The sequence below is a fragment of the Populus alba genome, chromosome 1, assembly GCF_005239225.2.
Source record: "Populus alba chromosome 1, ASM523922v2, whole genome shotgun sequence".
Classification (NCBI taxonomy): Eukaryota; Viridiplantae; Streptophyta; class Magnoliopsida; order Malpighiales; family Salicaceae; genus Populus; species Populus alba.
In genome coordinates, this window is record NC_133284.1 from 3,677,949 (window position 1) to 3,695,233 (window position 17,285).

At 34.5% G+C, this 17,285-nt stretch overlaps 2 protein-coding genes and 1 pseudogene across 2 annotated transcripts; all 3 read left to right on the forward strand.

Moving 5' to 3' along the window:
• Positions 1-411: 411 nt before the first annotated feature.
• Positions 412-1,215, forward strand: LOC118029131 (metallothionein-like protein type 2). The gene is made up of 3 exons (XM_035032945.2): positions 412-557; positions 712-792; positions 871-1,215. Exons 1-3 carry the CDS (start codon positions 502-504, stop codon positions 959-961), a joined length of 228 nt encoding a protein of 75 aa, XP_034888836.1. The 5' UTR covers positions 412-501; the 3' UTR covers positions 962-1,215.
• A 1,770-nt stretch (positions 1,216-2,985) lies between these two features.
• LOC118029135 (uncharacterized) lies at positions 2,986-5,614 on the forward strand. Its single transcript, XM_035032947.2, has 6 exons — positions 2,986-3,314; positions 3,809-4,026; positions 4,347-4,475; positions 4,970-5,101; positions 5,341-5,500; positions 5,555-5,614. Exons 1-5 carry the CDS (start codon positions 3,098-3,100, stop codon positions 5,440-5,442), a joined length of 798 nt encoding a protein of 265 aa, XP_034888838.1. The 5' UTR covers positions 2,986-3,097; the 3' UTR covers positions 5,443-5,500; positions 5,555-5,614.
• Positions 5,615-6,437: 823 nt separating this feature from the next.
• Positions 6,438-9,112, forward strand: LOC118029133 (wall-associated receptor kinase-like 22; annotated as a pseudogene).
• The last annotated feature ends 8,173 nt before the right edge of the window (positions 9,113-17,285 follow it).

Genomic DNA, 17,285 nt, shown 5'->3' on the forward strand with positions numbered 1-17,285 from the left:
CATAATTAATCTTTATATGGCTTTATGAACGAGAACCCCCTTTTTCTTAAAATAAAATAAAATCAAGGCCTGTTGATCCACAAGAATCATTTTACACAAGCTATCTAAGGCGATATATGACATTGGTTCAAGAACAAAAAAAAAATGTCAACTTCTTCTTTCATTAGTTAACGTACAAGATGCATCTTAGTGTTTATCTAAATTATTATTTTTTAAATCCTGTCTTGTTTTGTGCCGATTCTAATTACTTTGTTTAATTATGAATGTTACTTTATAATTTCAATATTGACAAGTCCATTGTCCGCTCTTGTTTAATTAACCCTAATATTGCATACGCTATCACCCTAGGATCTAACCACATGGATGGTGGATATGAACCCTCTTTTTCATGAACTACACTATAAATAGCATGCCAGACCTGATATTCAATCATCCCGAGTTGAGTTAGCTTCAGAAAATTCATTTTCCAAGTAGCCCTTTATCCTATTTTTCCCATAGAAGATGTCTGGATCAGGTTGTAGCTGTGGATCTGACTGCAAGTGCGGCAGTGGCTGCAAGTAATTGCTATTTCTTTTCTTTAAAAGCTTTTGCCTAGAAACACCCAGTCATGGAGCATATTAGTTACTTGATTTCTTATTCTATTTATTTCCTTGCTTCTCTGGAGACTATATTCTGACATCTACCTTTCTGTTTTCGTGATTTCCTTGGCAGATGTGGCATGTACCCTGACCTAGGTATCTCAGAAAGCACCACAACTGAGACAATCATTGCAGGTTTTGCACCAGTTCAGATGTAAGTGTCGCTGAGTTGAAATACTGTAACTAGCTCCAGATAAAAAGGAATTTAACTGATTTGCTACTGCTGCTGCAGGTTCTATGAGAGGTCGGAGATGAACTCTGGTGCTGAGAATGGCTGCAAGTGTGGATCAAGCTGCACCTGTGATCCATGCTCTTGCAAATGAGAAAACTTGGGCATGGCTCCGGCGAAGCAGTTATTGTATGCTATAATAAAACAGGTGGTCAGTCCATGTATGTATGATGGTGTTTGCTGTAAATTAATAAAACAGCGAAGGGTTCCTCAAAATCATCTGGAGGATTTCATTTGCTGCTGTAGCTTGATGGCTACTGATCTTTGTCTTGTGTGTGTGTCACTGTTTTATTGGCTTCAACTTTCAAGATGATTGAATGAAAAATGCTTGATTACTTCGTGCTTTAATAGTGTGCAAACCTTTTCTTCTCCTTTTTACCTGCAAATCATTGACTTTTCATTTGCTTTGACAATGTTCGATGATTTGGCCATTCCTAATGCTTTTTGATTAGTTTTAACGAGTTTGGTGCTGTGATAACAATATATATATATATATAATCATATTTTTCTTTCTTGATTTGAAGAATGATCTAAAAAAGTAAATCAAGTAAGTGTTATACTTGATTAATCAATTAAAAATCTAGCCAGATGAAGTTCTGAAGAGTTTTTTTTGGATAAATCTATTAATCCAGGTTTTACAACTATATAAACAACAACTAGAATCCAACATCGCTACGAAAGGTGCTTAATTTGTAAATCTCATGTTAGTTAATTTTTTTGTATTTGTTAGTTTGAATAGGTCACATTCATAGTGTACATGTCATTTGGGATAATTTTTGTATTTGTTAGTTTGAATTAGTCACGTTAACGCAAAAAAATAATTTTAAAAAATATATCTATTTAATCTAGAAGAGTTTGTAATTTAAATTATAAATTTAATAAGTTAAGTTATAAAACATAAATTGATCCAATGTCTCATTGTCTTAATATTTTTTTTTAGTAATTTAACTATATTTTTTATTAATTATCCTGACTATCTTCAAACTTACCAAATTAATTATGTCATATAAAATAATTTTATATTGTTTAATTTGAAACTTTAGTCAAGTAAAAAATAGGATTGAGTGATTTCAAGATTAAATTAATGGGCTAGATTTAATAACAATATAAAAATTCCTTGCAACGTGAATATTTTTTATGTTAATTTTTTTTTAGTATGATCGACAGGGTAGTGTAAACAATAAACTAGTTTTATCTAAAATAAAATTTCTACAAAATCACTTCTCTCTTTATATTTTAAAAATAAAATCTAAATTTGTTAATTAACTTGTCATTCATTCGAGCTTTTTTTGTAATCAGTCATGAATCACATGACATGGGAGAAAAAGCTACAAATGTATGAAAATAAAAGACCACTCGGATATTTAACCTAAGCAATCAATTATTTTTAAAGCGTTAGATATTTTATTCATATTCTTTACTAAAATAATATAAAAAAAATTAAAATAATTGAAGTTGATATTTTTCCGATAAGAAACCATCCCTACCCCAAGTTAACCCTAGCTTAGGATTTATAACTGTGGCATTAAAATATAGATTCAAGACCTTAAATGTAAAATAAATCGAACCTTTGAGGTTCTCTCTCACGTCAAAGCTTTTTTATTCCAAGAGAATTATGCCCAAAAAATACCTTATAAATGCATCAATTTAGACAAGGAAAACTTGTCCACAGATGAATTAAAATATACATAATTTTAAAATGGATCATAAAAAAAAAATGGATATCAATAAAAACTGAGGTGGTGACCTGTAAGGAAAAAAAAAAACATAAAAACAAAATAAGATTAGAAGACCTATATAGGATAAAGGGCTTGAGATATGAACAACAGGTCTCGAGTTCGAGTTCGAGTCAAGGCGTACATCTCTTGTAAGAACATGGAACAATTTGAGTTTTACTCGCTTATCTAAGCCTACAAAATACAATTTCTGAAAGGTGTAATTTTTTTCGAATTAAAAAAAAAGTGTTTTTTTTGGATAAATAACTAGAAATTGAGTGGTGAGCGCCCATGCTGTCACTTTGTGCCTTCGATATTAGCGGGCAGTCACCATGGCCCCAACACTATCCCACCCTCTCTTGCACTGCTAATAAACCTTATCACCAAAAACACATGGCCCCCACACTCTCATTACTAGCACTACTCTCTATAACTCCTCTCATTAAACCCAATTCAAAGTTCAATTTTTTAGCACCGAAATCATTAGCAGGACTCAAAAGACTCAAACTTCAGCTATGGCCACAGCCCCAAATGCTGCCAAGGTGACCCCAGCCGTGATTGTTGGTGTTGGAAGGGTGGGAAGGGCCTTACAAGAAATGGGCAGTGGTCAGGATTTGCTTGTGAAGAGAGGAGAACCGGTGCCGCTTGATTTTGAGGGTCCCATTTTGGTTTGTACAAGAAATGATGATCTTGATGCTGTTCTCGAAGCTACACCCAAGCCTAGATGGAGCGGTATCAATACCTGATTAAATGTTGCTGTTTTGTTTTTATAAAAATGGTCACAGTGCAAATTGTTTTTTGCTTTTAGTTTCGTTGATTGAATTATAATATTGTATGCTCTAATTGAACCGAATGGTATTTAGGATTGTTTTGTTTGATTGAGTTGGAAGTTTAATATGTATTGTTTTTGCTTTTAGTTTTGTTGATTGAATTATAATATTGTATGCTCTCATTGAATCGAATTGTATATGGGATTGTTTTTGTTTGATTGAATTGGAAGTTTAATATGTCTTATGCCTTTTGAATTGCTTAAATTTTGATCTAAAAAAGAAAGAAAGAACAGTTGAGTGACAAAATTTCAGTGTTTTCTTCATCAATGTCGTTGGATTATGCTATTATGGAATTTATTTGATCTGAAACTTTGGATTTTGTAATCTTTGCTATGCATTTTATGGCTTCTGATAAATGGCAGTGAAATGATTGGGTGGATGCTGACAGTCTAGCAGATTTGGTTTTTTTCCAGAATGGGATGCTGGAGCCATGGTTTCAAAGTAAAGGTCTTGGTGATGCAGACCAAGTGCTGGCATATTTTGCTGTATCAAAGCTTGGAGAACCTCCTACTGATGGAAAGACTGATACCAATCCTGAAGGACTGACTGCAGCATATGGGAAATGGGCATCTGCAGTAGCTGCTAGATTGCATGCTGGAGGGCTGTCCTGTAAGGTAAAGAAAGTTTTCTTAATCTTCATCTGATTGAAACATTATAAGGGAATTCATTAAAATCTAAAAAACACAGGGATTGGAGGTTGACACAAATAGATAAGATCTTCAGGTTTAACTCTGTAATCAAAGATATCTTACATGAAAGTCAAGGTTGGCACTTTGATGGGGTGGGTTTACTGGGTTATTATTATTATTATTATTTTTTTCAGTGTTCAAACTTAGTCCAACGTTCCCTCTTTCCCCTTTAAATTCAGAATTGTGGAATTCACATTCTGATATTAGTATGGCGTATTTACATTTTTATTCATCGTTGCAATCAGGTTCTTGACAAGAAAGCTTTTCAGAAGCAAATGTTAGAGAAGCTGATCTGGATCTCAGCATTCATGCTTGTTGGAGCTCGTCATTCAGGGGCAACTGTTGGTGCCGTGGAGAAAGAATTCCGCTATGAGGTAAAGCTATCTTTGACAATGGTGTCTATTTAAAGCATCAGAGTTTGAATTACTGCGTATCTTTCGCTAGTGTTTATAGTTTATACTTGGATGATTTAATTTGTTTCATTCATTATTTATTTCTTTAATGCTTTCATTTGATTGAAGCTAATCCGCTGTCTACTTGATGCTATTTAGTAAATCCCATTCCCTATTAGTGCTACTTCTTTATGCTTTGTGGACTTTAAGATATAAATCAATTGGATGATGTAATTGTGAAACTAGGTATTTCTTGCACATGATTTTCTGTTTTCTATGTGGTGTGCATATCTAAGCAAGTCATGCTCCAACAACTTGGCAAAGAGCTCTTTCCTTTCAGCTCTTCGCGAAGCCTCCTATCCTTTTGCAGACCTTTGCTTCACAAGATTATGATTGTTAAGCTCTTGACTTTGTTCGTGCACAATAAAATCTCTAAAATGAATAGATCTGATTGATACTGACATTTGTGTTTCCAGGTGTCTAGCCTTATTACAGAACTTGCTTCTGCAGCAGCTGCAGAAAAAGGAATAGTATTTAAAGAAGCTATCGGGGAAAGATTATGTGCCTATGCACGCGCTGTTGCCCACTTCCCAACAGCTGTTAAGGAGGTACAAGTTTTTGTTAACCTTAGCTTTAAGCTTTTTAGCACAACTTTATCAATTTTGATTGAGTTGGTGGATTCGAACTAGTTTGATAAATATAATGTTGGTTAAGAGACTTGAGCCTACTTGGACCTAATAGAAGAGGGTTAAGGGAGGATAAAATTTTCCTTATTTTGCAGCACATCTACTGCAAGAATAAAATAAAATTGCAATCTGCTTCTCACTTGAAAGCTAACTTCTTGCAGTTTAAATGGAGGAATGGCTGGTTCTATTCTCTCTCCGAGAAGGCGGTTTCTGAAGGGAAGCCTGATCCATGCCCCTACACACATCGTGGCTTAAAGAGTTAAAAGTAGTCTAGGATATGAAACTTTACTTTGTCAATGGACAGGAATGCATGCAATTAAGGCTGTTACTGTTAATGTTTTTTTTTTTTTTTTTTATTAAAAATGTTCAGATAAGGAAATTGTTGAAATGAAGGCTGCAAATAATAAGAGGGAAAAGAAACTAACTTTCGGGTCCTTACCATAGTCATCATATCCCATCTGGCTAATAACTCAGCCTAGCCTAGGTCAAGAATTGGGCGGGTCGAATAGATAGCGAGATCAATACACTCTCTATAGCCATGATAGGCAAAGCCTCTGATTTCTTCTTCTTCTTCTTCTTCTTCTTCTTGTTTTTTCGTTACCAAAATCGGTGAATAGGGGTACTACTGGTACCCTGCAAACCTCCTAGGAAGCATAGGGCCCATAGTTAACACAGTAGACTGCGTCCCCTTGTGTTAAACCCAAGCACGCTCCATAGGCCATACAGAGAAGAACCATTCCTGGAACCCTATTTTTTTTCCAGCAACGATAGCGATCTTTCTTCTCTTCTCTTCTTCTTTGCAGCAGCCAAACAAGAAAAGAAAAAAAAAAAAAAACGGTCAAAAAAAGAAACTTGAAAGAATTTTATTGTAACTCAGATGATGGAAGTGTTCGCCCCCCCCTAAAAATTTCAAGCTTGAATCTCTCATTTGTAAACAAAATAAAAATCCAAACCATATGAAAATTGACTAGTAACTCTCAGAACTGTACAATTGACTAGTATACACGAATTTTATATTCATTACTTCCTTGAAAAATTAAATTTGAATCGATCTCTGGAGACCAAGGAACTGGACGACTTTTCAACTATATGCTACTGAAAATCTACATTCCACCGGTGTTTATTTTTTATTTATACTTGCTGGTTTGACCCGGTGAGTCACCAAGAAGGTACAAAGAAACATCTCAATTCTTGCTTTACAGGGATATATGAACTTATTTAGGAGCGATTTGGAATCAAAACTTTCAAAAAGAAAGAAAAAAGAAGGGCGGAAATGGTTTGGAAATTGGTGTTTCAATTAATGTTGATGATGCTAATGTTTCAACTAGCAGCAGCAGCAGCAGCACCGATCGCAAGGTCTGGTTGTCCAGATCGTTGTGGAGACATCAGCATTCCATACCCTTCGGAATAGGAAAAGATTGCTGCATGAACGAATGGTTCGCCATAGAATGCAATGCAACTTTCAACCCTGCTAGAGCTTTTATAAGTGGAATCAACATGGAGGTGCTGAATATTTCAGCTGAAAGAGCCACTGTTACTGTCAAAAGTCCAATAATATCCTCGAATTGTACTGGCAGGGAAGATGGTGTAACTCTGAATTTCACTGGAACTCCTTTTGTCTTCTCCAGAAACTATGATGTATTCATCGCAGTAGGTTGTAATACTCAAGCTCTAATGACCGGAATCACGCCAAGTCTCATCGGTTGTGAGTCTACCTGCAGTGACGTAAAGAGTAAAAATTTCTGCCAGGCTTCACCCCCATCATTCCTTCAGGTTTTCAATCCAAAATTAGAAGCTACAGATGATAATCAAGATAGAGAAGGATGCAAGCTGGCCTTCCTGGTGAACCAGACATGGTTCGAATCGAATGTCAGCGATCCATTCTCGTTGCAATATAGAGATTATGTTCCAGCAGAGCTTGGTTGGACAACGAATGTGAATTCTGATGATCCCGTGCATTGCAGAGGATATTACAATGAGTCTTTTCGATCCGAATGTGTGTGTGGTTGGGGCTATGAGGGCATCCCTTACCTTGGATGCATAGGTAAATACTTTTTTCCTCCAAAAATATTAGTGATGACAGCATTTTGTTTGTTGAGAAAATGATGATTTTGCTATGGGAATGGTGGCTTGCTAATTTTGTTAGTGATATTTGTCCTAACATTGGATAATCATCTTATTCGTTTTGGATTTTTTCTCTTATTATTTTATTAGATGTGGATGAATGTAAAGAATCAAAGCATTCGTGCCGAGGGTTACTTAAATGTGTAAATACACGGGGGTCTTTCGATTGCGAGATCAATAAACTTTATATAGCCTTGATAGGTAAGTCTAAGATTTCTTCTCTTCTTCTTCTACTTTCTTGCTGTCGTTGTTCTTGTTGTTTTCCTTACTAGGATGGTAAAACAGAGAAGAAGCTCTTATTTTTGGAGTGAGCCAAAAGATTAAATGTATAAAATTTTAAAATACTAGCTACTAAATCTAGCTTGTTGCTACTCAGCAGTCATATATATATATATATGCTGATGATTGCACATGCCAACAAATTAACTTTTTCTTCGTTGTAAATAATGCAGTTATAGGCGCAGTTGTCCTGGCATTGTCATCGCTGATGGGCATTTGGTGGTTGTATAAACTTGTAAAGAAATGGCAAAAGATTGAACTCAAAAAGAAATTCTTCAAACGAAACGGTGGGCTATTGTTACAGCAGGAATTACGTGCTGCTGAAGGTTGGGTTCAAAAAACAAAAATATACAGTTCAAAGGAGTTGGAAGTAGCCACTGATCGTTTTAATGTGAATAGAATACTCGGTCAAGGTGGTCAAGGCACAGTTTATAAAGGGATGTTAGCAGATGGAAGGATTGTTGCTGTTAAGAAGTCCGTGGTCGTTGATGAAGGAAAGCTTGAAGAATTTATCAATGAGGTCGTCGTTCTTTCACAAATCAACCATAGGAATGTGGTTAAGTTGCTCGGTTGTTGCTTGGAGACTGAAGTTCCGTTGCTAGTCTATGAGTTCATTCCCAATGGAAATCTTTACAAGTATATCCATGATCAAAACGAAGATCTCTTGTTATCTTGGGAGATGCGATTACGGATTGCCATTGAAGTTGCCGGAGCACTTTCCTATCTACACTCAGCAACATCCATTCCGATTTATCACCGTGATATCAAGTCTACAAACATACTCCTAGATGAGAAATACAGAGCAAAAGTATCTGATTTTGGATCTTCAAGATCTATATCCATCGATCAAACTCACTTGACCACTCTTGTGCAAGGTACTTTTGGCTACTTGGATCCCGAGTACTTCCAGTCTAGTCAATTTACAGAAAAGAGTGATGTTTATAGCTTTGGAGTGGTTCTGGTTGAGCTCATAAGCGGACAAAAACCGATATTTTCTGTAAGTCAGACAGAGACTAGAAGTTTAGCCACGCATTTTATTATGTTGATGGAAGACAATAGACTGTCTGATATTCTTGATGCTAGAGTTAAGGAGGGCTGTCAGAGTGAAGAAGTTATCTCTGTTGCTAATCTTGCGAAAAGATGCTTGAATTTGAATGGGAAAAATCGACCTACAATGCGAGAAGTCACATCAGAGTTGGAGAGGATAAATGGATTGTCTCAAAAAGAGCTAAATATTCAAGAGAACTGTAAAATATCAAAAAACACCATGGATGATGCAAGCAATGATTGGGATGCAGTTTCGACATCAATCAGTGGTGAATTTGATACTGGCAGGACTACATCATCCGATGGTGAACCGTTGATAAATATTACAACATGCTGATTTTACAAGACATATCAATCGCTGAAAACATTCATGCGTCTCTGTTTTTCTTTTCCCTTGTTCCCTTCTGTTGGTTCAAATTCTTATGTTTGAGATTTCGGTTAAATTTCTCCATGGTAGAATTTCAATAAAATATGATTAATCAACGGACGAAAATGGAAATTTCTTAGATATATGGACTGGATTGATGTGTTGACGATCCTATTTATGGGATCAAACCTTTATGTGTGTTAGTGTGTGTTTATATATAATATAACAAATTATTAAAAGCAATCTATCTATCTATCACATTAAAATGATACTCTTCACAAGTAATATTATGGGCAAAGTTTTCATTTTGACATATGGACATGCCAAATATGCCAATGATTCATAACTTGCTCATCATAATATGCCACATGTAAAAATTATAAAATGAGATAAATCTTTTATTGATGTGGGATATGTTGTGAAGATGTTTGTAAAAGATAAACAAGACAAAGCTAATGAAGAACTCAGGCGTATTAACTAAAGCAATTATAACTTCAGAATATTCAATAAGCCCAGTTTTATAGAAGGGTTAGCTTACTGTAACTAGTTAAGGTCCGGAAGGCCTTCATATTAGGCATAGAATGTAAACCCCATGTTAAACAACACCACTTCCAAGTGAAAAATAATAAATTTAAAAGAAATTTTGTCATGACTAGGGGTGAAAATCCATGGTAATTAGCAGGGGTGTTTAGAAAAAACCAATTAACCGAAAAAACCGATGAAAAATTAACCGAGAAAACCGAATTGCAATGAAAAACCAATTAAACTGATTTTTAAAACCATAAAATCTTGCCGGTTCGGTTCAATTTTGGTTTTACAATTGAAACCGGTGAACCAAACCAAACCAAACCAACCATAAAATAAAAGACCTATAAATACTACAGTAAACCTAACCCTAATTAATAACATTACATGAAAAGCCGCCGCTCAGACCAAAGATGATTTATCCCTTTCTTCCTTTCCCTTTCAATTTTCATCCACTCTGTGATGCAAATCAGGAGGAGACAAAGGAAGGAACCCTGTAAAACACAAAGATTACTGGAAGACAGAAACATGGGAAACCAAGGAAACGTGAAAGCTGATTAAAAGCTTACTAGCTGTAGTTTAATATTTCCTAGTCAGGTTGATTAAGAAAACTTATCAGCTGTAGTTATTATTTTCCTAGTTAGCTAGCAGTTTCCTAGTTAGACTAGGATTAGAGTTCAAATATGTATTAGATTATAATTCATTAGTAGAGGGTATTTAAGAAAGAGAGCATAACATAAGAAACGACAGTTTTTGTAATCAGGCAATTTGCTATTCTTAATACAAATTCTAGAGTGATTCCTCTACAGAGAGATTCTGCCTTAGATTGTTGTTCTTATTGTAAGCAACAAAAGGTTGCAAAGAGCAATTACACTACTCTGTGTCTCTTCCCCCTGCATCTATCTCTTCTCTAACAGAACAATAACCCACATCTCCATCTAGTATACTTGTAGCCAAACAAAAACCCTTGGGTTCTCTCTTCGCTTGCAGTAGAAAGAGAGGGCTCCTCCATTAGAAAAAAGACGGCAAGGTAAAGTTTATCCATGTGTTAATTCTGGCCTTCGTGTGCTTGTATCATTTGTTTCAAACTTTCATGCTTCTTTGACCTTTTCTTCTCCTTTTTCTATCCTCTTACAGCTAGGGTTTTTGCATCTTTCTTCAGGTTCACCCCCTCCTCTCTCCTTTATCTTGTTTCAATCATGCCTTTTGTCTTATTTGATTTTCTTGAGTTCTTGATTCCTTTGTTTAGTATTATTAACTTTAATATGTGGTTTTGATTTGTATTATCAACTATCAATCCGTTTTATCCTGATTGCTAGTGCCTTTTATTTGCCTTGAATTGATAGACTATTTTATGGTCAAGATTTTGTTGTTGATTTATGGATAGACTTGAGTTGGTAAAAGCTTGTTCAACTATCAATTCTGTCAGTATGGTTGATGTGGTGGGACAATGGATAGGTTACAAAGTTGGCTATAATGTGAAACTATAATTGTTGGGTGTTATGTTATATTTATAATAAGTTCAAGTTTACTGTTGATTTTTTTGACTTCATGGTTTGTTGAATTTTTAGATATTGATTGCTTTGTTCAGTTAAAATTATTGTGTGTTTTTGCAAAACCTTTTCCATGGAAATATTTGATTTTCATGTATGATCTATTATAAACCATTGTTCCATTATAATGTACACCTTGTTTGAAATTTTTTTGCCTAGTCAGATGTTGGAGCTCATTATGATGTGTATTTCTATGAGTAGTATACAAGTTTTTTAGAATAGAGAGGTGACAGATGCCTTTTTGCAATTTTATGAACCTAACATGATGCTCAACTTTTGCTTGATTCACCAAAAGGCTTTTTTTCTTGCTTTTTGCATTAATTGGCAGAATAGTGGGCAATTGGGTAGAATAGTGGGTTTTTTTTCTTGCTTTTGCAATTGGAAATAATTTCTGGTCTTTAAATCCTCTTTGCAATTGAACATGTTAGCTTTAACTTTAAAATTCATGTTTTTTATTTTTATTTTTATTTTTTATTTTTTATAATTTTAGATGGGTAATCGGGAAGATCCTACACCAAATGAATCAAATCCTTCAAGTTCGGATCCTAATTCTTTGCCTATTCCAGTTCCAGTTCCAGGTGCTATTTCTAGTACAAATAGCAACACTGAAAGTGAAGGTAATCCACCTTTTAAATCTAATAAAAAAAACATCCCAAATTTGGGATCCTTTTAAAAAACTAGATGGTAATCCTAAAGCTCATAGGGTTACATGTATGTATTGTGGAAAAGACTATGCATGTCATACTATACTTAATAGGACTAGTAACTTGTGGAGTCATCTAGTTGTATGCATAAAATTTCCTTTTGTGATTGACCGAAAATAAAAAAACTTTAGTTTTAAAACCTAGGCTTATAATAAAGGGGGTAATAATGGAGAGGAAAATCTGATGACTATTAAGGCAGTAGGTTATAGTTATGAAGAGTGTAGGAAAGCCCTGGGAAAAATAATTATACTTGATGAGCTACCTTTTAACTTTGTTGAAAACCAAGGATTTAAATCATTTTGTCAAGTAATGTAACCTAGATCTGATGTTCCTTTTCGTTTGATGATTTGGTGAGATTGTTTGAAAATTTATGTAGATGAGAAGGAAAAATTAAAGAAAGCTTTTAAAGATCAACGTTTATGTTTAACAACCGATACTTGGACATCAATCCAAAATATTAATTATATGTGTTTGACTGCCCATTGGATTGATGAAGGTTGAAATTTGAATAAAATAGTTCTAAATTTTTGTCAAGTTTCTAATCATAAAGGTGAAATAATTGGCCAAGCAATTGAGAGTTGTTTATTGGAATAGGGAATTGATAACATTTTAACAGTTATAGTAGACAATACAAGTTCAAATAATTTGACAATAAAATATTTGAAGAGAGTAACAAATAATTGGGCAACTAATATATTGTCAAAATACTTCATGCATGTTAGATATTGTGTACATATTGTCAATCTTATTGTATGTGCGGGATTGAAAGATATTGATGATTCAGTTTGTCATAACCCAATTCTGGGTTACTCCCAAAAATTAATTTCTTTTTCAAAAATTAAAATAAAAAAATAAAATAAAGGCTGACAACGTTGAGAAAGCAAATCGGGGAATCAAGTTGCAATTTTGAAGAAAATTCAAGGCCTAATTGTACCTTATTATGCCCAAAAAAGAAGAAAAAATTTCAAATTCAAGGTCAAATGAAATGATTATTGGACGAATTTGCATAAAAATTACGTTCAAAGACATAATTAAATTTTTAATAGGCCAATTTGATTTGATCATAGCCCAAATTAAATTTTAATTATGTTTAAGAATTAATTTAGGTCCAATTAAAGGATTTAATTAAGTGCAATGACTTAATTATACTTTAAATGGGTCAAATTAATTTTATTTTGGGCTTAAGTGGTGAAAAATTAAGTTTGAGAGCCTAATTAGGGTTTAATTAAGAAGATTGGAATTTTAAGAGATCAAATTTGATTTTAAGCAAGATAATTGATTGAAATTAAGGGCTTAATCGCATTAAATAAAAAAGGTTTAGGGTCAATTAGGGTTCAATTGACAGCAATTGAAAGAGAAAGGACTGAAATGAACCTTGGCCAAAAACAGATTTCATCACTGTTCATTATCTTTTTTTTTTTCTTTTGAAAAAGCTGGTCCAGTTGACTACTTTGCCGCTGCATTGAATGTATCTAATATCCACCAAATTTGACAAATCTTATACTAAAATGATCCTTTGCACTTTCTCTGCAACTCCATGTGACCCGTTCAGGCTAAATGACAATATATTAGCACTGGTGGCAGCCTAAAGAGGCCTACTCAGTCAGCTTTTGTCTGCAGAATTGCGACCCATGATGCCTAAGTTAAGCCAATGGTTGGGATTCTTCCCAACTAAATGAAGGGCTGAAATTTCCCCCCATGTAGACAAGATTGCCCTCTTCCACCATCTATAAATAGAGGTGGATTTCATGGCCTGAGAGAGGAGAAAATCGGGTCTAAAGTCGGCAAAAAAACTAGTTTTTCTTCCGGTTTCTGCACATTTCTTCTTTCTCTCTCTCTCCATCGTGGCCTTCAGCCACCACCACCCTCATCACCGGTCTTCCCACCATCATCTGTACCACAAGAAGCCAACGCAACCACTAGCCGACCACCAAAAGCCACCGTCGGTTTCTCTCTCCTCACTGCAGCCCCTCTCGCGTGTTTTTTTCTTCTTTTTTTGCTTCCTCTGCAACTTTTCTTCTTCCCGCCGTGACCTGCAACCAACTCCAACCGCCAGCCACCAACTCTTCCATCGTCCTCAGCTAGACCAATGACGGCAGCCACCACCACAGTTTACATATCCACGGTGATTGTGGATAGACTAACAAAGTCTTCTTTGTTTTTGCCTATGAAGATGGGGGATTCGGTTGAAAAACTAGCTCAATTATATATTAAAGTGATGGTGAGATTGCATGGTGTACCAGTTTCTATAGTTTTCGATAGGGATCCTCAGTTTACATCAAGGTTATGGCCGTCTATACAACGGGCTTTGGGTACTAGATTGAATCTAAGCACAACTTTTCATCCACAGACTGATGAGCAATTTGAAAGGGCAATACAAATTTTAGAAGATTTGTTGCGGTCTTGTATTCTAGAGTTTGGAGGTCAATGGGAGGATCACTTGCCATTAGTAGAATTTACTTATAACAATAGTTATCAATCTACTATTGGAATGGCACCATATGAAGCATTGTATGGAAGAAGATGTTGAACTGCAGTATGTTGGGATGAAGTTGGGGAAAGAAAATTATTGGGACCTGAACTGGTGCAAATCACGGTTGATAAGGTGAAGGTGATAAAGAAAAGGATAATCGACGGAGACCTCTAGAGTTTCAAATTGGAGATACGGTATTTTTAAAGGTTGCTCCATGGAAGCATGTGATTCAGTTTGGAATGAAAGGAAAATTAGCACCCAGGTATATCGGGCCTTATAAAATTATAGAAAGAATTGGGACGGTTGCCTATCGTTTACTGCTACCACCACATTTAGATAGGATACATAATGTGTTTCATGTCTCGATGCTGCGGAAAGCAAATTTGGATCCCACACGAATTTTGCCACAAATTCCGATGGAAGTGCGGGAAGATTTAACTATGGAGGTACATCCTGTGCAAATTATGGACCAAAGTATAAAGGAATTACGAAATAAAAGTGTGCCGTTAGTAAAAGTATTGTGGAGAAACTCTCAAATAGAAGAAGAAACCTGAGAGAGAGAGTCAGAAATGATGAAGAAATATCATGAATTATTTTCTTATATATAATTATTAATTTAAATTTCGAGGATGAAATTTTTTTTAGGAGGGGAGAATGTAAAACCTCCAGATGAAAAATCATAAATTGACTAGTTTTAGGTAAAACAAAAAAATTTGTAACTCTTGATTGGGTGATCACAAAATTCTGAAAATTTGTGTGGAGCCTTCTAATATCATGCTTTAGCTTGGGTTAAAATTTCATAATTTTTAGAGAAATTTAGAAATTTGACGAAAAATCATAAGTTGACTAGTTTTAGGTAAAACAAAAAAATTCGTAACTCTTGATTGGGTGATCATAAAATTCTGAAACTTTGCGTGGAGCCTTATAATATCATGCCTTAGCTTGGTTTAAAATTTCAGAATTTTTAGAGAAATTCAGAAATTTGACAAAAAATCACAATTCGACTAGTTTTACGTTATTGGACGTAATTTTTAATCCGACCATCGGATTGAACTGAAATTTTATGAGGAACCTTAAAATATAATGAATAAAATCTAGTTAAAATTTTAAGATAAATGGAGCTCGGCAGTGCTAGCAAAAAAATAAGGACCGTCAAATAGAGGCAAAAATACTCATTAAGGGTAGAATAGTTATTTGCCATTGAAAAGAAAATATATAAGCCCTCCTACTCTTTTATTAACTGCCGAATGGGCATAAACAAAAAGATGAAAAGAAAAACACAGAGCATAACGTGAGAGAAGGAGAGAAAAGTAAGGAAAAACAATAAGGAAATTGAGAGAATAACTTTATAAACTTGCAAGTTCAACCTATAAAACACTAAATCAAGTGAAGGAAGGAGGATTTGAGAAGGGGAATTCAGCTAACCTTGGAAAACAAGAGAAATTGGAAGAAAAGCAATAGGTAAGCATGAGAAGTTTGGATTTAATGTTGATTTAGATGTTTTCCTAAGCTTATTTGATTAAGTTAGGAAGTAATTTCATGAAACTTTACCTTAGTTTCCCTTAAATCCTAGATTTTTGAACTTAGGGTTCTTATGTGAATTTGGGGGAATTAGGAGGGGAAGGGAAAATGATGAAATTGAAATGGAATAGAATGAAAACAAGTTGAAATAACAAAGATTTGGGGGAGGAAAAAGAAACACCACATTCGGCCAATGAAGGGAAAAAAAAAAAGGGAGAATGAGTTTTGATGTTAATGTTTAGAAAAAAACCATGTTTAATCATGATAAATGAAAATGTAAGAAAGACTAAATGAAGAGATAGCATTTAAGTTGAGAAAATAATAATAATAATAATAAGTAAATTCAAATTAAAAGAGAAATAAACTAGTTAAAAGAAAATATGAAGACAAGATGCCTAGATTGTGTTTGAATATAGTATTTAGATTAAATAAATAATATGATGTGAGGGTATAAAGAATAGAAGAATTATTTGATGGAGGAATTATGAACATAGAGTAAGCAAAGAAGTAACTTGAGTTAAATATGAGGTTGTATGTAAAATAATGATGTTATATTTGAGAATGAATTTTTATTAGAACAAATTACAAATAAAAATATTACGTACTTTGTGTTTCGGCACGTTAGAAAAATATTGATGGACTAATGATATAATGACATTTGATTGATTCAGGAGCTGTGTTTGGAGCTGGTTATCAGACAGGAGGAGCTGGGTCTTCCCGAGCAGAAGGTAGGTGATTCGTCACCTCATTTTGTAATTTTTAGTTTCCCTAATTATCGATGTTGCTTATTTATTTGATATTAAACGAATGGAGCAAATGAATAATTTGAGTTATGATTATGTGAAATTACCGGTTTTACTGGTTAACAAAGAAGTTAACTGGATATGGGGTAATTTTAACCGGATATGGGGTAATTCGTATGGAATTACCGGATTGTTTGGCTAATAAAAGAGATTAGCCAGATGCTGGGTAATTCGAATGGAATTACCGAATTAATTGGCTAACAAAAGAGATTAGCCGGATACTAGGTGATTCATATGGAATTACCGGATTGATTTTGCTAACTGAAATGGGTTAGCCGGATTTTTGGGTAATAAAGAGAATTACCGGGTTTATTGGTTAACAAAGAGGTTAACCGGATAAGGAGTAATTCATATGAAATTACCGGATTGATTGGCTAACAAAAGAGGTTAGCTGGATGATAGGTAATTCGAATGGAATTACTGGGTCTATTGGTAACCGAGGAAGGAAAAACAAATTTTTGAGTAATTCTATGAAAGTGTTAGAGTTATTTGATAATTAAGAGGAATTAGCTGGATTTTTTTTAAGTCTTAAAAAGATTATGTAAATTATGGGATTAAGTTAGATTGAAGTAGAAGTACTAAATTTCAAAGGTTAAGAGTAATTAATTAATATAGTGAGAAAGTTAATTAATATGGTTGTTGTTGAAACAGGTACACCACGAGGTGATGCAGATCGTTAGATGTAGGATTTCTCCTGTGTATGAATTACC

Coding starts and splice junctions, on each gene's coding strand:
- LOC118029135 (XM_035032947.2), top strand. CDS start 3,098: ATGGCCACAGCCCCAAATGCTGCCAAGGTGACCCCAGCCGTGATTGTT. Junction 4,476..4,969: donor AGAAAGAATTCCGCTATGAG/GTAAAGCTATCT, acceptor TTGTGTTTCCAG/GTGTCTAGCCTTATTACAGA. Junction 5,102..5,340: donor TCCCAACAGCTGTTAAGGAG/GTACAAGTTTTT, acceptor AACTTCTTGCAG/TTTAAATGGAGGAATGGCTG.
- LOC118029131 (XM_035032945.2), top strand. CDS start 502: ATGTCTGGATCAGGTTGTAGCTGTGGATCTGACTGCAAGTGCGGCAGT. Junction 558..711: donor AAGTGCGGCAGTGGCTGCAA/GTAATTGCTATT, acceptor TTTCCTTGGCAG/ATGTGGCATGTACCCTGACC. Junction 793..870: donor GGTTTTGCACCAGTTCAGAT/GTAAGTGTCGCT, acceptor CTGCTGCTGCAG/GTTCTATGAGAGGTCGGAGA.